The following is a 27872-nucleotide window of genomic DNA, read 5'->3' as shown; positions in this document are numbered from 1 at the left end:
CTTTGCATGTCTGGCAATTTTATGTTGAAAATGAGACATTTTAAATAATTAATGAGGCAACTCTGGAAATCAGATTTTGTCTTCTCCACAGAGTTTGTTTTTGTTGCTGTTTGTTGTTATGTGGCTTTTTTGAACTAATTCTGTAAACTCTGCATTCTTTGTCATACATATGTAGTCACTAAAGTCTCTGCTGAGTTAGCTTATTAGCTGTCTAATTATTGAACTGAGATATCCTTAAATGCCTGAAACTGATAACTATCCTAGTCTTTGCTGGAAGGTTTATGTGCTTGTTAGGGCATGCCTTCAACATTCAAGTCAGGCAGTGAACACCTCTATCTTGGCTATCACTTCCTGCTTGTGCGGAGGCTCAAGGTCAATCTGAGGTGGACACATAGGACCTTCCCAGGTCTTTCCTGGGCATTTGTACATCCTTGTATTTGCAACTTGCATGTGACCCCTTACCGACAAAGCATTCCCCAGCTTTTCCTTTTAACCTTTAGATTTGCCTGTTGTTTGCCTCAATTGTATTCCATAGCTAGAGGCTGGTTAAATACTTGCTGTATGCATTACCATTCCATTTTGACAAACACTCCCTGAGAAAAGATTTTTCCCACTGGGTAAGCTTAGAGTCAGGACAAGTAAAACAGAGTAGGGTCTTCTAGGGAACCACCTGAGAAGTCAAATAATGACAATTGTCTGATAGTAAGTTTTTGAAGGAGCTCCAACCTCTTACTGCCCCCACCATTGGCTATAAGCCTGCTGGTTTTCAAGGCTTCTGCTGTGCTGGAGATGAGAGGATAGGTATAGGGCAAGTTAAAATAACAGAAAGCTTGCTATTCTTATGAAGATTCAGTCATTTTTCTTTAATAAACCATCCCCAATTGCTACAAACTTTTGGTTAATTTCCAGAGTTCTGAAAGAGTTGCTTCTGATTCTTTGCCAGTTTCCTCATTCCTTTTATGGGGCAGAGTATTTTCTGAGGTTTTCAGTGTCGCACCTTTCACTAATGTCATCCTCCACGGTATCTCAGTTACATAGCTTTATAGGAGACCCTTTTATCCAAAGAAATAGGAAAATACGGCCTATATACGAAGGGAAAAGCAAGTAACAGGGACTGTCCCTAAGGAAACAAAGATATTACACTTACTAGACAAAGGGTATAAATCAATTATTTTAAATATGTTCACAGAACTAACAGAAACTATGTCTAAAGAATCAAAGTATGAGAATGATGTCTAACCAAAGAGAGAATATCAATGAAATGATAGAAATTACAAAATTGTAAGAAAAAAATACAAATTCTGGAATTCAAAATTACAATTAAAATGAAAACTTCACTAGTGGAGCTCAACAACAGATTTGACTAGGCAGAAGAATTTGTGAATTTGCAAACAGACCAACTAAGACTACCCAGTCTGATGAACAGAAAGAAAAAAGAAGAAAAATGAACAGACCCTCAGAGACGTGTGGGTATATCATCAAGAATACCAACATATGTGGCTGGGCAGAGTGGCTCATGCCTGTAACCCCAGCACTTTGGGAGGTTGAGGCAGGTGGATCACCTGAGGTCAGGAGTTCAAGACCAGCCTGGCCAACATGGTGAAACCCTGTCTCTACTAAAAGTACAAAAAACTAGCTGGGCGTGGTAGTGGGTGCCTGTAATCCCAGCTAACGGGAAGCTGAGGCAGGAGAATCGCTTGAACCCGGGAGGTGGAGGTTGCAGTAAGTCAGGATTCACGTCATTGCACTCAAGCTTGGGCAATAACTAGGAAACTCCATCTCAAAAAAAAAAAAAAAAAAAGAATACCAATATATGCATAATGAAAAACACTAATCTGAACATCTAAGAATCACAGAGAATTCCAAGTATACTATAAACTCAAACGGATCCACCCCAAACACATCATAGTCAAACTGTGAATGACAAAGAGTGTCATGAAAGCAGCAATAAAGCAAATCATCACATACAAAGGATTTCAAATAAAATTAACTGCTGACTTCTTAATCAGAAACTATGTAGAGGCCAGGCACAGTGGCTCATGCCTATAATTCCAACGCTTTGGGAGGGTGAGGCAGGAAGAATGCTTGAGCGCAGGAGTTTGAGACCAGCCTGGGCAATACAGTGAGACCCTGTCTCTACAAAAAATAGAAAAAAAATTAGCCAGACCTGGTGGTGCATGTCTGTAGTTCCAGCTACTCAGGAGGCTGAGATGGGAGGGTCGTTTGAACCCAAGAGTCAAGGCTGTAGTGAGCTGTGATTATGCCACTGCACTCCAGCCAGGGTGACAAAGCTAAATCCTGTCTCAAAAAAAAAAAAAAAAAAAGAAAAGGAAAAAAAAAGAAACCATGGAGGCCAGAAGACAGTGGAATGACATATTCAAAGTGCTAAATGAAAAATATTGTTAGCCAGAAAGTCTATGTCCAGCAAAACTCTCCTTCAAAAATGAAGGAGAAATTAGCACATTCCCAGATAAACAAAAACAGAGAAAATGTGTTGCTGGCACACCTCAAGTACAAGAAATACTAAAGGAAGTCCCTCACACTAGACAGTAACTTGAATGCACATGAATAAAAGAATAGGTAAGGTAACTACACAGGTTAATATATAAGAACATAAATATATTTTGGGTTGTAACTCTTTCCTCTTCTCATTTAAAAAACATCTGCATAAATCAATAATTATAAATCAGTGTTGATGGGCACATAATGTATAAACATGTAATTTGTATGGCAATAATGACACAAAGGAGTAGAGAGGAAACGATAAACAGGAGTAAAGTTTTTATATACTATGGAAATGAGATTGGTATTTATCTGAATTATATTGTTAAACATTTTGGTATTAACTGTAATGCCTATGGCAACAACTAAGAAATAACTAAAAAAAATACATATTAAAAGAAGCGACAAGTGAATTAAAATGGTACACTAGAAAATATCTAACACAAAAAAACACAGTAGGGAAGGAACAGAGAAACAAAATATAATTGACAAACCTTTACTAGAATAACCAAGAAAAAAGAAAATTCAAATTACTAAAATCAGCAATTAATGAGGGGACATTACTACCAACCTCACAGAAATAAAGGATTATAAGGGAATACTATGAACAATGTTATGCCAACAAATTAGATAACATAAATGAAATTGATAAATTCTTAGTGATATGGTTAGGCTTTGTGTCCCCACCCAAATCTCATCTTGAATTGTAATCCTCATAATCCTCATGTGTCAAGGGAGAGACCAGGTGGAAGTAACTGAATCATGGGGCAGTTTCCCCCCATGCTGTTCTTGTGATAATGAGACAGTTCTTGCAAGATCTGATGGTTTTATAAGGGGCTCTTTCCCCTTAACTCAGCACTTCTTCCTGCCACCTTGTGAAGAAGGTGCTTTGCTTCCCCTTCACCTTCTGCCATGATCGTAAGTTTCCTGAGGCTGTGCTGAACTCTGAGTCAATTAAACCTCTTTCCTTTATAAATTACCCAGTCTCGGGTATGTCCTTATAGCAGCATGAGAACAGATTAATACAGTAAGTTGATACCCCAGAGAGTGGAGTGTTGCTATAAAGATACTTGAAAATGTGGAAGTGGAAGTGACTTTGGAACTTGGTAACAGGCAGAGGGTGGAACAGTTTGGAGGGCTCAGAAGAAGAGAGGAAGATGTGGGAAAGTCTGAAACTTCCTAGAGACTTGTTGAATGGCTTTGACCAAAATGCTGATAGTGATATGGACAATGAAGTCCAGGCTGAGGTGATCTCAGGTGGAGATGAGGAACTTGTTGGGAACTAGAATAAAGGTGACTGTTGCTATGCTATGGCAAAGAGACTGGCAGAATTTTGCCCCTGCCCTAGAGATCTGAGGAACTTTGAACTTGAGGGAGATAATTTAGGGTATCTGGCAGAAGAAATTTCTAAGCAGCAAAACATTCAAGAGGTGATTTGGGGGCTCTAAAAAGCATTCAGTTTTATGCATTCACAAAGAGACACTTTGGAACTGGAACTTATGTTTAAAAGGGAAGCAGAACATAAAAGTTTGGAAAATTTGCAGCCTGACAATGCGATAAAGAAAAACCCATTTTCTGAGGAGAAATTCAAGCTGGCTGCAGAAATTTGCATAAGTAATGAGGAGCCAAACATTAATCCCCAAGACAATGGGGAAAATGTCTCTAGGGCATATCAGAGACCTTCACAACAGTCCCTCCCATTACAGGCCTGGAGGCCTAGGAGGTAAAAATGGTTTTGTGGGCCAGGTACAGGGCTTTGCTACTTTGTGTAGTCTCAGGACTTGGTGCCCAGTGTCCCACTCGTGGCTAAAGGGGCCAAAATATAGCTCAGGCCATTGCTTCAAAGGGTGCATGCCCCAAGCACTGGTGGCTTACAGGTGGTGTTGGGCCTACAGCTGCACAGAAATCAAGAATTGAGGTTTGGGAACCTCCACCTCGATTTCAGAGGATGTACGGAAATGCCTGGATGTCCGGGCAGAAGTTTGCTGCGGGGGTGGGGCCCTCATGGAGAACCTCTGCTAGGGCAGTGCAGAAGGGAAATGTGGGGATGGAGCCCCCACAAAGAATCCCCACTGGGGCACTGCCTAGTGGAGCTGTGAGAAGAGGTTCACCATCCTCCAGACCCCAGAATGGTAGATCCACCAACAGCTTGCACTGTGTGCTTGGAAAAGTGCCAGACAATGCCAGCACATGAAAGCAGCTGGGAGAGGCTGTACCCTGCAAAGCCACAGGGCTGGAGCTGCCCAAGGCTGTAGAAGCCCACCTTTTACATCAGCATGAACTGGATGTGAGACATGGAGTCAAAGGAGATCATTTCAGAGGTATAAGATTTGACTGCCCTGCTGGATTTCAGACTTGCATGGGGCCTGTAGCCCCTTCAGTTTGGCCAATTTCTCACATTTGGAATGGGTGTATTTACCCAACACCTGTACCCCAAATGTATCTAGGAACTAACTAACTTGCTCTTGATTTTACAAGCTCATAAGCAGAAGGGACTTGCCTTGTCTCAGATGACACTTTGGACTTGGACCTTTAGGTTAATGCTGGAATGTGTTAAGACTTTGGGAGACTGTTGCAAAGGCATGTTTGTGTCTTGAAATGTGAGGACATGAGATTTGGGAGGGGTCAGGGGAGGAATGATATAGTTAGGCTTTGTGTCCCCACCCAAATCTCATTTTGAATTGTAATCTCCATAATCTCCATAATCCCCACATATCAAGGGAGAGACCAGGTGGAGGTAAATGGATCATGGGGGCAGTTTCCCCCATGCTGTTCTAATGATAGCAAGTGAGTTCTCACAAGATCTGATGGTTTTATAAGGGGCTCTTCCCCCTTAACTCAGCACTTCTCCTTCCTGCTGCCTTGTGAAGAAGGTGCCTTGCTTCCCCTTCACCTTCCGCCATGACTGTATAAGTTTCCTGAAGCCTCCCCAGCCATGCTGAACTGTGAGTCAATTAAACCTCTGTCCTTTATAAATTACCCAGTCTCAGGCAGTTCTTTAAAGCAGTGTGAAAACGGACTCATACACTTAGAAAGCCACATATTACCATAATTGATTTAAAAAGAATTAGAAAATCCAAATGTGTGGACAGAATTGTGTTCCCCCAGAATTCATATGTTGAAGCCCTAACCCCGAAATGTAACTGTATTTGGAGTTGGGCCTTTAAGGAGGTAATTAAAGCTAAATGAAGTCATAAAGGTGAGGCCTTAATCTGAAAGGACTGGTGTTTTTTTTTTTGTTTTGTTTTTGAGACAGTCTCTCTCACCCAGGCTGGAGTGCAACAGTGCGATCTCAGCTCACTGCAACCTCCGCCTCCTGGGTTCACACCATTCTTTTGACTCAGCCTCCTGAGTAGCTGGGAATACAGGTGCCCGCCACCACGCCAGACTAACTTCTTGCATTTTAAGTAGAGATGAGGTTTCACCATATTGGCCAGGCTCAAACTCCTGACCTCAAATGATCCACCTGCCTCAGCTTCCCAAAGTGCTGGGATTACAGGCATGACCCACCACACCCAGCCTAGGACTGGTGTTCTTATAAGAAGAAGAAGAGATATTGGAGCTCTCTCTGAGAGTGCACACAAAGAAAAGGCCATGTAAGGACACAGCCACCCACAAGCCAAGGAGACAAGCCTTACCAGAAACCAATCCTGTTGGCACCTTGATCTTGGACTTCTAGCCTCTAGAATTGTGAGAAAATAAATTTATGCTTTTTACGCTACTCAATTTGTTGTATTTTGTTATAGCAGCCCAAACTGATTAAGATGAAGTAATCACAAAAAGAACTGAAAATATACATAATTAAAAGAGTAGACATAATTATTTGCAGTGACTGGATCTTATTTGGATACTGATTTGAACAAACATTTTAAGAAGAGAGAAAATGGGGGTAATGTGACTACTGATTGGATATACAGGAACTATTGATAAAATATTTACGTGTGATAATACAGGTGTCCCTTATCTGAAGTGCATAACACCAGAAGTGTTTCAGATTTCAGATTTTTTTTTGGATTTTGGAATATTTGCATTATATACTTAGCAGCTGAGCATCTGAAATTGAAAGGTGAAATCTGACATGCTCTAACAAGCACTTCTATAGAGTGTCATGTCAGCGCTCAGAGAGTTTAGGATTTTGAAGCATTTCAGATTTCAGATTTTTGGATTTGGAATGCCTCATCTGTAGTTTTGTGGTTATGTTTCTAAAAAAATACTTTTTCTTTTAAAAATATAGTATTTGTGAATGAAATGATATACTAAAAATAATACAATGAGAGGAGAGCAGAAGGAGTATGGATAAAGTAGGATTGGCTATAAATTGATAATTGTCAAAGGTGGGTGATGGTTCCATTAATGTTTATCATATTATCCTTTTTTGCTTTTATACATGCTTGACTTTTTCATAGTAAAAGTGAACATGTTCACAATAATAATAAAATAGTATGGAATCGGTACAGAGTTAAGCAAACTGACTAAAACAAAACAAAAGCTAAGAACATAGCCGAGAAACGGATTCTTGTGCAAATAAAACATGCTATGTGACAGAGATACCATTAACAATTACCAGGGCAAAGGGAAAATTCCATATCTCATGCTGGATCAACTCCTATTCAAATGACAAAAAAAGTCACTGGATTTCTCTACCTCACACAGCAAATAAAATTAAATTCCAGATAAATTAGGGACTTAAGTGTGAAAGGCAAAACTTTAAATCTTCGAAAACAACATAGGAGAATATCTTTCGAAACCATATGATAGATTTCTTAAATAAAAAACATTAGCCATAAGAGTCATAAATTTTTTTTTTTTTTTTTTTTTTGAGACAAGAGTCTCGCTCTGTCGCCCAGGCTGGAGTGCAGTGGCGCAATCTCGGCTCACTGCAAGCTCCGCCTCCCAGGTTCACGCCATTCTCCTGCCTCAGCCTCTCTGAGTGGCTGGGACTATAGGTGCCCGCCATCACGCCCGGCTAATTTTTTGTATTTTTAGTAGAGATGGGGTTTCACCGTGGTCTCAATCTCCTGACCTCGTGATCCGCCCGCCTCGGCCTCCCAAAGTGCTGGGATTACAAGTGTGAGCCACCGCGCCCGGCCAAGAGTCATAAATTATACTGTATTAAAATGAGAACTTCTATTTAAAAAGACACTAAAATTGGGAGAGGAGGAATATAAAATACATAAAATTATGTAACTACAAGTCAGTCAGAAAAAGACGCACAATCCAATAGGAAAAAGGGCAAAAGATATGAGCAGACATTTCACAGAAGAGGCAACATGCGTGTCCAATAAATATGTAATAGGATGCTCTGCTTATTAATTAGGGATATGCTAATTATGACTATATTCAGAGATACCTACAGGATTGACACAAATTAAGCAGTCTGATAATATCATGTTTGGAGAAAATGTAGACTAATCATAAATTTTATATATTCTAATGGTAATGTAAATTGGTACAACCAATTTGGAAAGCAACTTAGCAATAGTTTGTAAAGTGAACATTTACTAATCTATTAGCCCATAAATTCCACTCTTGCATATATATTTTACAGAAACTCTAGAATACATTCTTAGAATAGACACAACCCAGAAGTTCAAGATCAAGAGATGAATACGTTGTCATACATTCACAAAATATTTAATAGCTTTTAAAATGAATAAGCTATAGTTGTAAGAAACAACATGCATAAATTTTAGAAACTCATGTTGTATGAAAATAGGGAGTTCCATATAACTATGTGAAGAATGATTTCACTTTTATTTATCTCCCAAATAAGCATAAACAATATGTTGTTTAGGCAGATGTATATACAAAGTAAAAAACAATTAAGCAAGAGAATGATAAACACCATATTCAGTCTAGTCACTAATTCCTGGGGAGAGGCAGGAGAGATAAGTCTTCTACTTTTTGTGCTGGTTGATTATTTCATGTAAGTTTGTGGTACTGTGCTTTATAACTTACATATGTTCTTGTGTAAATATCAAATATATTTTTAAAAGGTTAGGAAAAATAACTCTACATTAAAACACTATTAAAAATGAAATTCATACCTTCAACTATGCTGGACTTAGCAAGAAATCCTGAAGATGTTTTTAGAGCTCCATTGAATACCACAAAACTTGCACCTGTCACTGATCAAGAAATACAACAATTATTTGTCTTAAACTGCTCATTTTTATGTTACACATTTGTTAAATGCAGAATGTGGATATGCATATAAGTACTCAATAAATGTTATACCCACACAACTTAAACTAGAAAACTAATTAAAAAAACAAAAAAAAATGAGATAAAATATTACATTAAAATAATTTAATGCAGCTGGGCACGGTGGCTCATGCCTGTAATCCCAGCACTTTGGGAGGCCAAAAAGGGTAGATCGCCTGAGGTCAAGAGTTTGAGACCAGCCTGGCCAACATGGTGAAACCTCGTCTCTACTAAAAATACAAAAATTAGCCAGGTGTGGTGGCAGGCGCCTATAATCCTGGCCACTCGGGAGGCTGAGGCAGAATTGCTGGAACTCAGGAGGTGGAGGTTCCAGTGAGCCAAGATCGCGCCCACTGCACTCCAGCCTGGGTGACAGACCGAGACTCTGTCTCAAATAAATAAATAATAAAATAATTTAATGTTTTTATTAATAATTGATGGAGTTTTGTACTGTTTCAAATGTTTGTGCCTATATTAGTGAGGGTGTAGGAAATCAAACATTCACTACTGGTGACAGCACAAATCAGAACAGTCTTTATGGAGCCCTAACTTGGCATTTTCCTATTAAAATTACAAGTAAATGTATCCTTTGACACACCAATTCCACTTTTGGGAATTTATCTTACAGATAGGTTCAAATGTGTACAAAATGGCATGTATACGAAACTAATTCACTGTACCATTTTTATAAATAGCCCCTAAGGATTGGTAACAAATTATGCCCATCAATAAGGGACAGTTAAATGATGTACAATAAATAAAATGTAAAGTTCCGTAGAATACAAAAGCTCTTTATATACAAACATAGAATAATCTCCAAAGTTGTTAACAACAAAAAAAAAACAAGGAATAGAATAGAGCAAATATTATGACTTGTCTAAAAAAGTGGAAGAAAGAGGTAGATATGTGTGTATGTTTCTTGAATATACATTAAAGCAAAAATGTCTCTGAAAGGATATATAAGAACTGATAACATTGGTTTGGTTGCCTGTAGGGAGAGTAAGAGGATGGCTGGGTGGTCAAGGGAGGAAAGGAGATTTTTCACTATAAATATTAATAACTTTTTAATTTTACCACATAAAAATATACCTATTCAACAAATAAATATTAAAAAGTTGTTAAATTTTAGTGGCAAAAATGCCAATATCATGTTAAGTGATGAAGTATAATATAAAAGTGTAAATATCCAGTATAAAATCATCTATTTAACATATACATTAATATAAGAAGGAAATACAGTAAAATGTCAATAGTGACCATATCTTGGCACTTTTCCCTTTTGCCACTTTTTTTTTTTTTTTTTTTTTTTTTTTTTAGACATAGTCTCGCTCTGTCACTCTGTCACCCAGGCAGGAGTGCAGTGGCACAATCTGGGCTCACCGCAAGCTCTGCCTCCCGGGTTCAGGCCATTCTCCCGCCTCAGCCTCCCAAGTAGCTGGGACTACAGGTGCCCGCCACCACACCTGGCTAATTTTTTGTATTTTTAATAGAGACGGGGTTTCACCGTATTAGCCAGGATGGTCTCGATTCTTGACCTTGTGATTCACCCGCCTTGGCCACCCAAAGTTCTGCGATTACAGGCATGAGCCACCCCGCCCGGCCTCTTTTACTACTTTTCAAAATGTATTTTCCAAGCTTACTACAAATAAGTATATATTACTTTTATAAGCAGAGGAAAAAATTTTATTAGCAGCCAGAATGTCGGACTATTTTAAGTATGTTATCCTATAATAATGTGTTAATTTTATGAAATGCTTCCATTTAACTTTCAATTTGTTAGGCCTTCTACTGCAAGGGTTTGGTAATCATAGCAATCACTGAAGCCATTCAGCCAGAGCTGAGAGTAATGTCATTCATAGATGCTGCTTGTTATGTTTTATAAATCAATCTTATCACCCTGTGCTCCCCCAACTAAGAGGAGTCAGAGCAGAGGGTGAACAAATGTGAAAACAAATACCTTATTTCAGAAAGAAATTACTCAAAGAAAGACTCTCACCCTATGGGATATACTAAACCTAAAGATGTCAAAAGGAAAACAGTCTTCCAAGTCTGTAAGCCTAAAGTAGCCCAAGAGAAAAACAAAAGTTAGAAGCAATTTTAAAATCCGTTGTGTAGCTGAAATTTCAAAACATACTGTTTTATCACCAACAATTCAGCAAATAAGTAAATATACATATATTTCCCCTTTGAAAGGAATTCTATTAATTGAGGTGGTTTTGTAAATTAGCACTAGGAACCATGATGCTCACCTTTTCTAGGATGGCCAGTGGCACTGTTGGCCTGTGTTTGATAAATTCCATCATTCTGTATACAGACTAGATGAGAATCTGCTTCTGTACTGAAACTTGCTCCAATGCTAATGACATGCTCATTAGAAGAATTTAGTACTTTCATTACCTGGAAAAAACCAAAAACAACAACATTTATTTAGAAACACTTTTAACATTGTATGCCTATTCTAAGAGCCACGTTTCTGGCCAGCTTCATAATTATCAAGCTTCGGTCTGGACAACTCCCTGGAAATGTGATGGAAACAAATGTTTTAAAATAAAAGCACTTCAGTTGAACAGTAATCACCTCAATAAAACAGTACAGAAAAAAAAGAAATATGATCAGATTATTTACAGTAAACAAATTCTATCATTTCAAAAACAATGTTTGTTGCCATAATATATTAGATAGTCTAATTCAAAACAAAAAATTTAATGTGACACAATTCTAAGGAACTCTAATGTTCAATAATTGTCATTTGAATAAAACAATTATACTTACATCGCTGTACTTTTTCCGTGGTATTTTTATGCAGCTTTTTCCCATTTCCATATGAATCAACAGTTGATCTATATTATGCAAGGTATACTGGTAATTTCGAAGGTCCTACATAGAATAATCGCATTACCACAAACTACTAACCATGAGTATTTTTCCATCCATTAAATCCTTCTTTAAGAAATCCTTCTCCACAACAGTAATAAAGAATATCATTCTCAGGAAAAACTTTGTAGTATTTAGGGTATCTCCTCTTTCTAGTCACAGAACTTCCAAAATAGAAAAGGTCTTCAAACTAGGCATGGATAAATAAAAGTGAGTCCACTGAAACATTCTTCTATGGTAACAGGGAAACACAAAATTACAAACAGTATAGGTGGAAGGGAACTTTAGATATCATCTAATCCAACACTTCTTATTATAAATGAGAAAACTAAGGCCATAATTTGCTCAAAATCACAAGACTGACTGACTTTACTAATACATTTACAAAAGTTTCAACAACTTTCAGAGGTCTGTATAGAGTTCTTACATTACCTAAATATCCAAGAACTGCAGGAGAATGAATCAAAGGGCAATTAGAATCAGGTACACATACATGAGGAGATAGTACGTTCTAAAAAGCAATTCATCAAAAACTGAGCACTAATGTTAAAATAATTAGGATTTATTGTAAATGAATGTTCATTATACCAAACATGGCAAATTAAAGTAGGAAAATATAAATGTATAAACTTTGCTATATAAAGTTTTAAAGTAACAGTATAAAAACACCTAATAAAATAGTTCAATTACTCACAACAAGTAAGTTCATAATAGTGTGTCCTATTTCTCCAAAAAGAGGTTTTCGGCCTCTGATGCTTGTTAGAGGAGCAGGATATGCTATACATAAGAAAGGAAAACTGGTTACTATCAACAAAAAAAAAAAAACCCAAATTATTGAATTTATTACCTTCAACTCTCATTTTACAAACAAACATTACGTATAAATATCACTCAATCAGTTCTTAGGGGAAAGTGAGAGATAATTTTTTTTTTTTTTTGAGACAAGGTCTCACTCTGTCGCCCAGGCTGGAGTGCAGCGGTGCACTCTCGACTCATTGCAACCTCCACTTCCCAGGTTCCAGTAATTCTCCTGCCTCAGTCTCCCAACTAGCTGGGATTAAAGGCATGTGCCACAACACCTGGCTAATTTTTGTATTTTTAGGAGAGACAGGGTTTCACCACGTTGACCAGGCTGATCTCAAACTTCTGACCTCAGGTGATCCACCCACCTCGGCCTCCCAAAGTGCTGGGATTACAGGCATGAGCCACCACACCCAGCCAAGAGACAATATTAACACTTACTGTGTATCTATGTATCTACTAGATGCTACACTGAACTGGGAACTATACATACATTATCTTATTTAAATTCAACAACCTAATGGAGTGTGTCTATACTACTTCATAAATGAGAAAGTTGAGTCGCAGAAATTAATCAACTTGCTCCTAGTGACTAATAACTGGTGAAACAGATTTGAAACTAGGCTTGTCTGATTCCAAAGTATTTCATTTTTTCATTATACATCTTGTTTCCACAAAATTATAGGGGGTGGAAAATTATGATAATTGGTTAGAACTACATACATTTCTGATAATTTAAAGAGAAATACAAAGAACTAAAGACTTTTAAGACATTTATAATTAATATTCAATTGTCTTGTCTCAAAAAAAAATTTATGAATGGTAGTAAACTTTTAAAGTTCTTGGTTCAGCATGATAAAAGAAATACACTGGGGCCGCGCGCGGTGGCTCACGCCTGTAATCCCAGCACTTTGGAAGGCCAAGGCGGGTGGATCACGAGGTCAAGAGATCGAGACCATCCTGGCTAACATGGTGAAACCCTGTCTCTACTAAAAATACAGAAACAAAATTAGCCAGGCATGGTGGCAGGCGCCTGTAGTCTCAGCTACTCGGGAGGCTGAGGCAGGAGAATGGTGTGAACCTGGGAGGCGAAGCTTGCAGTGAGCCAAGATCACACTACTGCACTCCAGCCTGGGTGACAGAGTGAGACTCTGTCTCAAAAAAAATAAGAAAGAAATACACAGATAGAGTCAGGGAAACCAATGCACAAAAAGGGAAGGGACATGAGGTCGGCCACGTAACTATGTTCTTTCATTAGGGCACCATAAATTCTGGACACCAAAAAGGAAAAGAGACCTTACTGGCAACGCAGCAGGCACTCTGAAGGAAAGGAAGGCAAGACTATTTCTCTAGTGATAAGACACAGACACATTTGTAACCTTCAGTTCTCAAGTTAGGTCTTAAGCAAACTAATCTCTCTAATGCCTATTATACAAATATACTTCCTTAAAATTCTAAAGAAACACCACATACCCAACATTAGCTGCTTTAAAGACTTAAGTTAGTCATTTTCTTGCTAGTACAAACATATTTTGTAATTCTAAAAAGGCAACTAAGTTATTTGAAAGACAGAGGGTCTAGATTTGAAAAAAATACAAGATATTAGTGTGAAAAGACATAAAAATGATAAAGGACATGATTAACTGCTAACTTTTTGCCTTATATGAATGAGGGGGCAACCTTTGCAATATGAAAAGGTAGTTTTGTTTAAAACACTATTCTCAACAGATTATGGCTTAGAATGACATACTATCTGAGTTACAAAGGGACCTCATAAATCATCTATTTGAACACTTAATGGTATTCAAAACCAGTGATCTCAACATAAAACCACAGATATTTTCAAAAGCATTTAAAAATTACTTATTTGAGACAGTTACTTTCAGTCTTTATTCTTGGGACTTTAACTTTCACATTAGCTTTTTCAAATGTACATTACCTCTGTAACAAAATACACACACAGACACACACACAGTTCACATCTAAAAAGACATGGGCACCAACAATGTCAAAGTGCCAGTCTATGTAAAATCTAGCAGAACAGAAAGAATTCAGAAAACAGCCGAGGTGAATTAACTTCTATGTATAACTGACAATTTTCCCTCATTACCACTAAATAGCTTATCATAGCTTTGCAGCTCCAGTCCCTGTGATTTATGATAAGCCCTTCGTATTGCTCCATGATTCTCCAACCTTCAGTGTGAGAAAACTTACTATCTAGAAGTACTACTGGCCAAAATACTGGCCATACTTACAGACATGTTCCATAATAATTTGATAAGCTAGTTTATTCCCCTAATTGTCTATTAAAAAAAGCATTCAAATATTAAATTAGAGACAAAATACTGGGCTGCATTGATGAAACATTTGGCTTAAAGTGAAATTTCTTAAGCTCTTTGGTTCACACAGTACAAAACCTGAGATGCAAATTAAATTTTGTTACTTTTCCCACAAGTTAATAGCATCACACATGCAAATCCTAAATGGTAAAGAACCCCCATCCCCAAAATCACAGTTTAATAAAATTTCCAAATAGATTCTCTCTTTCTCTCAAATTGTCTATTCTGAAATAGTAATCACCACTTTTATAGCTTCTCAACATTTAATTTTCCTCCAAGAAAATCCCTACCAAATTATATTAGAATCAAATGTCTAAAAAGTTCATTCGACGTGATATACTTCAAATGCAATAAATATTTCTTGAAAAAAGTCAGATGAAAGATACAGTGGGAATTCAAAAAAGTTTAACACTAGAAATGATTCTAACTCAGAAATAAGCATATATATAAACATCACAGCAGCTTTAGAATCACCAGTTGTGTCAAGGGTAGATAAGTAAATACACACACATGCACATACACATGAATGATACAGGCTCTATCACCTTTGAGAGATAAACATCAGAATATAAAAATAAGAATCATCAAGCTTAGAAAAATAACCACAATTTTTAAGTACTTCCTTCCCTAAAAATAGTTAGCTTCTAATTATAGTCAGTAACTGAAAACAATAGCACTGCTAACCCAAAAATCCTTTATGTCTGGCTTTATGATGTAGAAAAATTGAGAGACGCAACGATTTACCTTCTTAATATACAGGCAACATAACAAACTCCTAATAGTACGTGCTTTTAAGAAAATTTTAGCAAAGGTAATTAACACATATTGAACATCCCAAATCTAAAAACCTAAAATTCAAAATGCTCTAAAATCTGTAACTTTTTTTTTTTTTTTTTTTTTTTTTTTGAGACGTAGTCTTGCTCTGTCACCCTGGCTGGAACACAGAGGCACGATCTTAGCTCACTGCAAATCTGCCTCCTGGGTTCAGGTGATTCTCCTGCCTCAGCCTCCTGAGTAGCTGGGATTACAGGCGCCTGCCACCTCACCCAGCTAATTTTTGGATTTTTAGTAGAGACAGGGTTTCACCATGTTGGCTAGGCTGGTCTCGAACTCCTGACCTCATGTGATCTGCCCGCCTTGGCCTCCCAAAGTGCTGGGATTATAGGCGTGAGCCACTGTGCCCGGTCTATAACTTTTTCAAATGCCAACGTGATGCTCAAAAGAAATGTTCACTGGAGTATTTCAGATTTTGAATCTGGGATGCTCAACTGGTATGTACTCTGTGAATATTCCAAAATCTGAAAAAGTCCAAAATCAAAAAAACTGATCCAATACATTTCAGATATGGCATACTCAACCTGCACTGTGAAAGTTTTCTGTTTTGTTCTGAAATTTAAGAAGAAAAGTTTTAGGTAATAAAAGAACTTATGAACATCTAGAAACTTGAAGACATACCACAGTTATCTAGACCAACCAGGTAGTAGAAGAGGGTTGTCTTAGAACTTTAAAAGCATAGCAAAACAAAAGCAGTTCCATTAATCCATTAAAATTGATTTTAATGATTCTCTGAAAGTCTTTACATTCAGTATATTTGAAAATATGCAATTTAACTTATTACTCTAAAACTTACCTTTATATTCTGCACCCAATCTCAACATTAAACGCATAGGAAAAACCTTTGCCCAGGGAATCTCAAGCTTCTGGATAAGAATTCCACAAAGAAAAGGATTACTTGGTAATGGGAGATCATCAAGTTTCTGAAAAGTAGGTGTAATAAACAGGAATCCTCCATGATCCTTGCTACTGAGAAAACTCTCAGTAAAGGTAATATTGTCCAAGTTTTCTATGTATTTTCCTGCAAATAAAATCATTAGTAAAAAGATTTTAAGTTGTTTTGTTATTGTTTTGAAGAAATGTTCTGAGTTTGTCCAAAATCCAGAAAACTGATCCAATACATATACACTGTCCCAATATAAACTGTCTGAAGTTAAGACACTATAGATTTTTTTTCTTATTTCTGTTCTTGCAAAAGCATCTATTGAATACCTTCTGTACACAAAGCTCCCAGTTATTCCTAGATATTGGGGATTATGAACAAAAATTTGAAAATGTTTCCAACCTTCCAATTTTTCTCCTTATGGCATGGTCAAGTGAAAATTTATCAAATCTCCTAGTCTTGTACAGACAGTAAGGAAATTACATAGATACATTGAAAAATCAAGGAGGCAGGCCAGGCACAGTGGCTCACGCCTATAATCTCAGCACTTTGGGAGACTGCAGCGGGCGGATCACTTGAGGTCAGAAGTTCTAGACCAGCCTGGCCAGCATGGTGAAACCCTGCCTCTACTAAAAATACAAAAATTAGCTGGGCATGATGGCATGTGCCTGTAATCCCAACTACCTGAGAGGCAGAGGCAGAAGAATCACTTGAACCCGGGAAGCAGAGGTTGCAGTGAAGCAAGATTGTGCCACTGCACTCCAGCCTAGGTGGAGACACTGTCTCAAAAAAAAAAAAAAAAAAAAAAAGATATATTTCCATTTTTAAAATACAAAAATCTGCATATAGACACTATTCACATAAAATGCTAGTTTTAAGGAGACAAAATAATTATTAAGCTATTTTCAGAAATCAGCAATCTCTTCACAGAAATAAATCTTTAGTATAGCTAGCACAGCCAAAACCATAAATGCCTTTAACTAATTTATCCATTCCCCAGTCTGAACAGTTCAAAATAAAATGCCATACCTTTTAGAGCATCCTTATATATGGTGATAAATAGTGTGAAGATGTCCTTAGGGATAGTATCTTCATTTGGCAAACATAACAATAGAATAATAATTTCTGCCTGTCCCAAGCCATGCAATCCATTGGTTGAAAAGTACCAATATTTGTCTGAGGAATCTTAGATGATAAAAGAATATAACTATTAATGTCAACTTCTATTAATCAAAAAACTAAGAACAATTGTTTTTGCATTTAACATAACTTTTCAAATTCCTTGTGTTCCCAAAGTTCTCCTTATGAAAACTTTAAACTGAATTGTATAAGATTCATATAAAGTAAGGAAAAGGATTATCATAGGGAGCCAATTAATAAATAACACTAAAATAAAAGATGTACTACATGCTGAAATGTAGTGGATAAGAATTTAGTTTCAAATAGAATGAAAAGCTGAGAGATACATTATGGAGTAGTGAGGATTATTAATTATTAAGGATTACTTCCTTACTTTTTAATTAGGTCACATGTCACTTACTTTAAAACTGTCTTTATTGCTACTAAATCAGGGTTCCTGCTTATTTCAGTTAAATTTCGATTTATCTAAAAGCCACAGGAGATATAGTCAATTGTATCATGAGTATCAAAGTACAGCTGAGCTATATAAGCCCATGACCTTAACCTAAGATTGACAAGGATGCTAATAAAAATCTGTAAGCTCATGTTTCAAGTCCTACTGAACATAAATTTGCAAAATTTATTTACAGTCATATCTGGCTGAAAAACCAATATCCAACCTGCTTATTTTTCACCATGGCCAGTCAAAATCTAACCTGAAGATGTAATTAATTCAGAAATCCTGCTTACCAATTAAGCAAATAGGGATAAATTATTACTTACAAAATATGAATTTGACATTCACGAGTAGATTAGCATTTAGGACAAATGTAACAGGACGAAAGCCTTCACCTTCAAGAAGCAAAATGATCTGCTCATGAGATGGATGTTCTTCTACGACAGGCACTAAATGATGAAAGTAATATATTAATCAGGATAAATATCCTGTTAAATATGCTTACAAATGAAAAAAAAACAAATTTATAAATCCACCAGTGGCCTGATCAAATTTAAAAACAGAAGCAAACATGTTTCATAAAATCAACACCCCAGACAACTGTTATATACTAATTTTTACCTCTTTCCATGTAAAGTTACTAATACTGTAATGCATATATTACATATAGTATATTTATACTGTTGATTAAACAGCAAATGTATATAATTTTAGCACCTTCAAAGTTTGAAGACAAACGTTTTTATAAAGTAGATTCCAGTTTGGTAAGCACTCCATTTATAATTTTTCATATGTACAAGTCTGTGAAAGTAGTCTAGAGCCACGTTATATATGCTGCTTGTTACCACATGCCTATATCAGCTACTTGCTACCATATGCCTGTATCAGTGACCAGGTAGCAAAAAAAAAAAAGATCTTGACAATCAATAGAAAGATATGCATGGCATACAAAGAACAGGGCTTACTATATTTTTGCCACCACAGCTAGGTTCATGTAATGGCTCCCACTGACAGAACAGAGATCCAAAGCTTCATTCCCCTACATTATCACGCAGAGAACTGCCATTTCATATTGCAGAATGTGACATAATGCCTGGAGTGACAAGTGTCTATCCTAGAAACCACTCTGGGGTCGGGGTTAGCCATAGAATCTCCTGCTTGAAAAGGACCTTAGAAATCATCTAGGTTCTCTCTATTTACAAAGGAAACTGGGGCCCACGGAGATTAAGTAACACACTACAAGTCATAGATGTAACAAGTAGCAGACAAGGAACTAAAATTCCTAGCTTTGCCATCCAATCTAATGCTCTTTTCTTTAGGTATCATGCTCCTAAAAAAAAATAGTAATAATACAGTGTCAAAATTCTAATACAATGGAAACATTTCTTCGGGCTAAAAGTGTAAGAGCTTCCCTCATAGACTTAATCATTCTAAATTAGTGGGCCAGATGTGATAAATGGATCATAAAAGTTCAAATATTTTTAGAATTTGTTTTTATATAATAAGACTTTCTGTAAACAAAAGTTACCAGCCTTAGTACATATTGCAACCAAACTAAGTTAAAAAAAATACATTTCATATGTCACAGATAAAATTCATCAGTATATTTTTTAAAATCTTTTTAAATTTAAATAACTGCTCCCCTACCTGATCCCTTTTCTCCAGATGCAACCAGAAGTGGGGGCAAACTGTCCTCATCATTAGGTAGAAGACTAATCTTATTGCAGACATACTTGTTAATATCACACAGTAACCTATAATCTGAAATACTAGCAATAGGTAAATTGCTGTTAACTAAGACACCAGTAGGACTAGATGGTTCTTCGATTTCTGCAAAAACATCATCATCTAGTGTAAATGAACCAGAAGTAGGTAACCTCTCATTTCCTGTGTTCATAGACAATTTTTCCACTGATGGAACCTGAGAAATAGGGCTCTGAATTATCTCATTTCTTGTAGTATCTCCTGTCTCATTGTTTGGTTTTTCCACTGTAGTAGAATGGGAATGATCCACTGTGTTTACTGTCTGTAAAACATGGAATAAAAAAATTAACAAATCAGTTCATATTCTCTGTTCAGCTATGAAATGAGATCACTATAGCCAAACATATCTTTTTAACAAGAATAAATAAAAACCAAAATGGGTTCAGAAATTCTCTTACAGTCAAATTTCCCAAGAAACAGTACCACTTTGATTCTTCAAATTCAGGAGCATAAGGAATTAAGAAGCATAAGGTTTTAGTTTTACTGCATGCTCAGGTAGGTATTAATGACTTAATATGAAGATTGGAAAAAATGAGGCAAGAAGAACTTCAAGATCCCATACCATATCACACAGTGAGCAAGCTTAGTTCAATCCAAGGCTCTCCCCTTCTTATGATAGCCAAAAACCCTTGGGTGGGCAGGGAGGAGGGGCAAGGCAGGAAGAAGGGCAGGGGAGTGGTTAGGAAGCAGTGCATTAGCTATATCCACAAGAGTAACCACCTGGAAAAAACTACCCATAAAGACTATTTCACTAAAGCCTTTTTCTTTTTAGACTGTACAAAGTCAGTATTAAATAAGAACCATTTACAAACTCAATATTTACTAGCCTGTTCAGAGTTTTCATTAATATAGATTGACAGTAGGTGCTAGCTAGGAAACATACCCATGGTAATTACAGCTATTTGTAAAGTCTAGCTCATGAACTCTTGACAAACAGCATATGTTTCTACCAAATGTAAACTTCAACAGAGCTGATAAGTATCCATCTTTTCTCTCTCTTTTTTTGAGATGGAGTCTCACCCTGTTGTCCAGGCTGCAGTGCAGTGGTGCAATCTTGGCTCACTGCAACCTCTGCCTCCTGGGTTCAAGTGATTTTCTCCTGCCTCAGTCTCCCCTAGTAGCTGAGACTACAGGCGTGCGCCACAACACCTGGCTAATTTTTGTATTTTTTTTAGTAGAGACAGGGTTTTGCCATGTTGGTCAGGTGGTCCTGAACTCCTGACCTCAGATGATCTGCCCACCTCGGCCTCCCAAAGTGCTGGGATTACAGACATGAGACACGGCGCCAGGCCTAGTATCCATCTTTTCTAATATATGTACCTGGAATCAACCAGGTGACTGGCACAGAGTGATGCTCAATAAATCTATTTAATGCATAAAACATTATTAATTCATACATAAATAGTTGCTTCTATGAGTATGTGCCACTTTACAATGAGAATTCTTAGTGATCTGGATGCTATTCTGTTTAACACCTAGCACATTTGTGTAAATGTAAGTATAAATATCACCATCACATACTTTCTTGAATGTTTGAAAATAACTAAATAGATATTAGTATAAATTAAATTACTAAATCTCAGTTACATTTCCCCATACCACTGGTTCTCAAAATGTGGTTCAGAGATCCCTGGGGTCCCCAAGACACTTTCAGGGAATTGGTGAGGTCCTAGAATTTTTTTCATATAAGTTAACAAAAAAAATAACATATCAAAACACATAGAATGTAGAACCAGATGTGAGAATATGTTTGTCTTCTATTAAGTCAGACATTAAAGAAATTGGCAAAAATGTAAAATAATGCCATTATTCTCACTAAACTTTTGTTCTGAAAAAAATTTTCATAAAATATTATTTCTGCTAATGTAATAGCCTTATTTTGTAATTAGTTAATAAATATTTTTTAAATTTCTGAATTTTAATTTTAATATAGTAATTATCAATAGGTATAACCCACGAAATCTATAGCACTTTAGGGTTCTCAATAAGAGTATGAAGGGGTCCTGAAGCTGAAAGTGTGAGAACCAGCCTCAAACTGACATTTAAAAAAGGCAAAATCTGGGCCAGGCGCGGTGGCTCACTCCTGTAATAACCAGCACTTTGGGAGGCCAAGATGGGCAGATAACTTGAGGTCAGGAGTTTGAGACCAGCCTGGCCAACATGGTGAAACCTCGTCTCTACTAAAAATACAAAAATTAGTCAGGTATGGTGGTGGGTGCCTGTAATCCCAGCTACTCGGGAGGCTGAGGCAGGAGAATCGCTTGAATCCAGGAGGCAGAAGTTGCAGTGAGCTGAAATGAAGCCACTGCACTCCAGCCTGGGCGACAGAGACTCCATCTCAAAAAAAAAAAAAAAAAAGGTAAAATCCGCCAAGTGTGGTGATTTATACCAGTAATCTCAATGACTCGGGAGGATTACTAAAGATCAGGAGTTTGAGACCAGCCTGGGCAAAATAGTGAGACCACATCTCTAAAAAAAAAGTAATTAAAAAAACCTTTTTTTTTTAACAGTAAAGTCTAAACCAGGCATGGTGGCTCACATCTGTAATCCCAGCTACCTGGGAGGCTGAGGTGGAAGCATCACTTGAGCCCAGGAGTTAGAGCCTGCAGTGAGTGGTAATTATGCCACTGCACTCCAGCCTGGACAACACAGCAAGACTGTCTCTCTCTTTTTTTTAAAGGGGGTAAAATCTAAAATATATTCACTATATCAATACATCTCTTATTTTAGGAAGCTCAAAGTGTTAAAAAAAAAAAGTACTCTTAATAGTCACACCAGGAATTATCTACGAAATAAAATTTTATTTAGTCAATTAAGTTATTCTTTGAATTCCTTACCATAGGCATATCAGGTGAGACAGGACTAAAGTCTTCAGAACATCTTTTACTTCCAGATGATAATTTTGTTGTATCTGCAACTTCACCATTGGGCAATATACCATCTGCAAACCATACTCTCTTCTGTTCTTTGGAACATAGTCCTAGAATCAATTGAAAAAGTAAAACATTTTAATCTGGTAATATGGCAACGATTTAATGCCGAATAGATTGGGAAATGTTTTCAAAAGCTTTTTGCTATCCAGTGATGACCCCTGAATTCTCAGGGTTACAAAGATCTAGAGAAATGGCCTTTTGTGATTCCTCTACCCTGAGTGGAGTCTGTTTCTATCTAATTCATACAAAGGGAGCAAGAGTGGCCCTGGCAATCATATACTATGAAAAGGAATGGACAGGAGATCTATCTAATTCATAGCATATAAGACCAGAGGTGGCTCTGGGAATCACTCTGAAGAGGAGTAGATAGGAGAGATTATACCTTAAAGACAACAGAGAAGGACGATTTAAAGCCTTTATTATTGAGGCTAAATTTGTGTGAGTATGGAGTAGAGACTGAATAACATTTAGGGACTAAGGTACAGTGATGAAAAGTGCAGTAGACTGTAGCACATATATATATATATATATTGCTTATCTATATATTCTTCATACATATATATAAAGAAAAAAAGAAATTTAAAAACCTAAAAAAAGGTAACAGGATCACTTGAAATGTCTTAATATCACAGGACATTTCTTACTACCACAGGACAATTCTTTCTTTTATTTAACAAGAGAAGCATAACATTTTTTGTTCTTATAATGTGGATACTGAATTTTATTCATACATATTAATATTTCCTTTCAAATTTGAAGGAAATAACTAGATATCAGCATAAACATTTTTCTCTTTTCTTACAAAGCATCCATAGAGGGAAGGTTATGAAAATCTCTGCCAGATGATTTTAGAACAATTAAAAAAAAAAAAAAGGTTCAATGTCTACTTTCCAGAACATCATAAAGATAACTCTGAAAAAATTTCAATTATATATACATATTTTTTGCAATGTAGGTAGACATATTAAATAAGATATCTTTCTCGTACTTGTAACATTTTTATAATTTAATCATTTGGGTTATCAATAGAATATATACATATTTTCAAACACAAATTATTCATCTTTAGAGCTATAATATACGACCATATAATGCTGAGTCTCCTTATTTCATTATAATAAATGGAAAATAGTTACTGAGTAATAAACTGAAGTCCACAAAAATAGAAGGATTCAAATTTGCCTTTAACTGATACTTATGATTCTTTTCTAGCATGTTACAGACTAATAATTCACATTTAAAGACCTACATGTGCCTTACTCAAGATGCTAATTGATGACAGGTTGTAAAAAAGAACAGACAACTCAAAGATTTAAAAATAGATTTAGAAAACATTATTACTGTGGTAAAATACACAATTAAAAATAGATTTTTAAGGAAAAGTAGAGAGAACAATTATTTATCTATTGCCTCTCAAACCCAAGCTCACCCTCTACACTGGGCTCTCGGATGCCAGGTTGGAAGTCTGGAAAGTGCAATTCCCAGACTCTCTTGTTACTGGCTTTGGTCAGCTTTTTCCAATAGCAGGCACTGGTGGGAGACCATAAGGTGGGAAGAAATAAGAAGGAATTCTTTGTTTCTGGTTCCTGCCAGGATCTTTGCAGCAACACCACCAACAGATACAGCTGCTAGACTCATTATTTTCAGTACTCCTAACATCAAATCTGGAGGTCTACTTTAGTCATCTGAGCACCAACTATATGAGGCCTCTTCATGGTGCTGTGACCATGGCTTCTGACTCCCACATCTGAGATCCAAGCACCTCCTGGTGCTCCTGCACTGAGCTCTAGCCTCTCCCCTTTTGTAGCCCCAAACTCCAGTTGTGGTGGTTGCTTCCTGCAGTTACTAATTGCTGAGGCACTTGAGCACAGCCTTTTTGCTCTTCCAGTCTTCCAGCCTGCATGTGTAACCAATTCCCTGTATTAAATCCCTCTTGATATCTAGTCTGGTTTCTCTTTCCTAACTAGACTCCGGCTACATTAGAGAATTTCTATTTCAATAATTTATCTTTAGTCTAAGACACAGTTTTCTTCTATTACCTTCAACACCTGGTTGTTTAAGTGCTGAGATTGGCAAAATTGTTGGTGAAGGTATACTGGATGTTTGGTTCTCTTGAGGAGGCTGGACAGTAGTACATTCATCAGAATGATTAGATTTAAGATTAGAACCAGTTGGACTCATCATCCTTTCAAATGCCTGAGCTATAAAGGGGAAAACAATAGTGTTAAAATCTCAGATGTTTTTGGAATTTACTTCAAAGTAAATTACAATAAATATTCTATTTTTCAAGTTGTAAGGAGAAAGAAATGGCTAACGAAGAAAAAGAAGTAACACTTGGCAGAGATACTGTCTGAGTAGCTAGCATAGGCTCTGTAGGTGGCAGCATGCCACTCTGATAAGCTACCAATAAGTTATTTCAATATATATCTGGTGTATGTTTGATATCTACAGAGAATAACCCTTATTACATGACTGTTTTTGCCCTTGTACCCCTAGAGTCTATTTCCAACATAGTTTAGAGAGATTCTTTTAGATATAAATCATATCTCATTATTCCTCTGTTTAAAATCCTTTAATGGCTACCTAAAGTGAAAATTTAAGTTGTTACAATGGCTCACAAAACCCAACATAATTCATCCCTACCTCCTCCACTTTCCCAGTTACCTGTTTGACCTCATCTCTCACTACAATCCCACTCATTCACTACGGTCCAGCCACCCAGACCTCCTTCTTCTTCAAGTAAGTACTCCTCCAGCTTAGAATCTTTGCTCCTATTATTCCCTTGGCCTAGAATGTTCTTCTCGTACTCACACAGCTTTATCATCTCACTTCCTTCCAGACTCTGCTCACATGTCATATTACCATAAAGCCTTACTCTGATCACATTATAAAAAATACCACCTAAGGCCAGGCACGGTGGCTCACGCTTGTAATCCCAACACTTTGGGAGGCCAAAGCGGGCAGATCGTTTAAGCTCAGGATTGCTTTGAGACCAGCCTGGGCAACATGGTGAAACCGCATCTCTACCGTAAATACAAAAAATTAGCTGGGCGTGGTAGTGTGTGCCTGTGGTCCCAACTACTAGGGAGGCTGAGGTGGGAGGACTGCTTGAGCCTGGGAGGTAGAGGTTGCAGTGAGCTGAGATCACACCACTGCACTCCAACCTGAGTGACAGAGTGAGACTCCATCTCAAAAAGAAAAAATTTCCTTTTGCCACTGATCTGTTAACTATCTATCACTCTTACACTTTTTAAATTTTTTAATTTAGGGTATTATCACCATCTGATATCTTTTTGTTTACTATCCATCTCTACATACATTCATAAATTTCATGAGAATATAGCTTCTATTTTGCTCTCAGCTTGAACTTCAAAATGCAGAATAGTGCCTGAATACTGCTGAGTGATTCTTCATCCAAAAAACAAGGAACAACACTGATAGCTCTCCCTTCAGCATTTCTCCAAACTGATCTGCTATCAACGCTGCCACTGCTAAAATAATCTTCCTCAAGTGCCACTGAATGATGGCACTCATAAAATGGCTTCCATTAACCAAGTGAAATCCAAACACTTTACTCTGGATTTCAAAGTAATTTCTAACTTGCCTCAAATCTACTTATTGATATTCACATGTGTGCTTCCTTGAAACTCACATAATCTCAGGGCAGCTTTCTCATTACCTATAATCTCTATTCAAATTATCTTTTTCTTCCAATCCTTCATGGAATATGTCTCACAACCCATGAACCATCTTTCTCTTCTTATTTGATACCATTATTTTAAATGATCACTTCTATTATTTTCAACCCTAAAGCTGGTATTAACTTTTATTTATGCTCTCCTGTGGCATATAAATTAATGATAAATAGCACCATAAATGAAACTATATGCTATAAGACGTCAAAATAGAATAAATTTAAACAGATAACTAAATAAGCTCATTCCACAGTATTTTCTTTGATAAACCAAAGCTTGATCTCAGTATTCTACTGAATTTCTTTAATGATCATATCTTCTCCCCTCCTGGACCTTTAGAGTCAAAATATGTCTGAATGCTCACCCCAAAATCTGACCTGTCAACATAAATAACGTTTCAAATCTTCATGGATGTTTAATTTCTTTTTAAGTGGGGGAGATAATTATGTGGGAGCTTGCTCTAAAATTTCTGAATTCTAGCAGATTGCCTTGGCTAACAGCACCACCAGTCATCTTCTAGGCTACTGAAACAGCATAAGAAAAAACAAAACAACTATAAGCACTTAAACTAACCTCTTCATAAACAATGGTGGTAACATGGAAACATAAAAAGATTTACACTTTGTTATCTTCCAGAGCACAGGTCAACAGCAGGGAGAAAAGCAGCTTACCTCAGGCTAACAGACTCACATCAGAGCTTTTTGGAGAATTGCTGAAAAAAGTTATCTTCATTCAAAAGAGAAAAACAAATTATTATCAGGTATTCATTCCCCTGGCTAACAGGAAGCAGCGCCTGAGCTAGTGCACAGGTCTGGTCAAAAAAGGCCCAAGTAATATTTGCTGGGAATTAAACTGTCAACGAATCTTTGAAAATGCCAAGTGGTACTCAAAAGAATAAACATGGACTTGGGGAAAAAAACACAACACACGCACACACAAACACACACACACAAAAAACCTGTGAGAACTCAAAGACCACCAAGACTATTGTTAATAATTGTAGCTAATTAGAGAGCCAAAGAAATAATGGGAAGTGTAATATGCAAAATTCTAAAGTTGAGAAAGGAAAAAAACATATGAGACAAAAATGTGCAAATAGTGTGGCAGTCCTATGAATTTATAAAATCATAAATATTACCACCTTATCTTGTACTCTCATTTTAGGTCGTTATTTTCTAAAGGGTGTGAACTATTATCTTGCCCTATGCTATTAATACATAATATTGAGTACTACTTATTGGTAGGTATCTACAAGTGTTTATCTAGATTAAGATGATTAACATGACAATGATGATAACAAAAACAAATAGGCAGATGAAATGCAGCATTTAGGGACTTAGTACCTGTTAAAAGTTAATGAACTGCCACTCCAGAAACTGAATGCTTCCTTTCCAGATTGGTAGTATTAATTGTGAGAGTGGAACAAAAAGAAGAGAAACCAAGCCTTGGGATGTCCCACCTAAGCCA

The 27872-nt window shown here is 36.8% G+C and overlaps 1 protein-coding gene and 1 long non-coding RNA gene across 8 annotated transcripts in view; one reads left to right on the top strand and one right to left on the bottom strand.

Moving 5' to 3' along the window:
- Positions 1–27872, bottom strand: part of ZFYVE16 (zinc finger FYVE-type containing 16) — a 74813-nt gene that overhangs the window by 11695 nt on the left and 35246 nt on the right. For 5 of the 7 annotated variants that reach the window (XM_030800725.1, XM_003261526.3, XM_003261527.3 and 2 more), the window contains 10 exons: positions 24750–24911; positions 22615–22757; positions 19661–20039; positions 18340–18462; positions 17467–17622; positions 16351–16575; positions 12275–12357; positions 11479–11583; positions 10956–11103; positions 8550–8630 (listed from right to left, as the gene is read on the bottom strand). In XM_030800725.1, coding sequence (XP_030656585.1) covers positions 8550–8630; positions 10956–11103; positions 11479–11583; positions 12275–12357; positions 16351–16575; positions 17467–17622; positions 18340–18462; positions 19661–20039; positions 22615–22757; positions 24750–24911 — 1605 coding nt within the window. Of the gene's footprint in view, positions 1–8549; positions 8631–10955; positions 11104–11478; positions 11771–12274; positions 12358–16350; positions 16576–17466; positions 17623–18339; positions 18463–19660; positions 20040–22614; positions 22758–24749; positions 24912–27872 lie in introns of those variants that run through there. The other 2 variants (XM_030800731.1, XM_030800737.1) reach the window with 2 other exon arrangements.
- Positions 1673–13537, top strand: LOC115831579. The gene is made up of 2 exons (XR_004027108.1): positions 1673–1710; positions 13470–13537. It is a non-coding gene; the product is annotated as an uncharacterized LOC115831579 (long non-coding RNA).

Source organism: Nomascus leucogenys, chromosome 2, assembly GCF_006542625.1.
Source record: "Nomascus leucogenys isolate Asia chromosome 2, Asia_NLE_v1, whole genome shotgun sequence".
In the NCBI taxonomy this organism is placed as follows: Eukaryota; Metazoa; Chordata; class Mammalia; order Primates; family Hylobatidae; genus Nomascus; species Nomascus leucogenys.
This window is presented reverse-complemented; position numbering and strand designations above follow the sequence as displayed.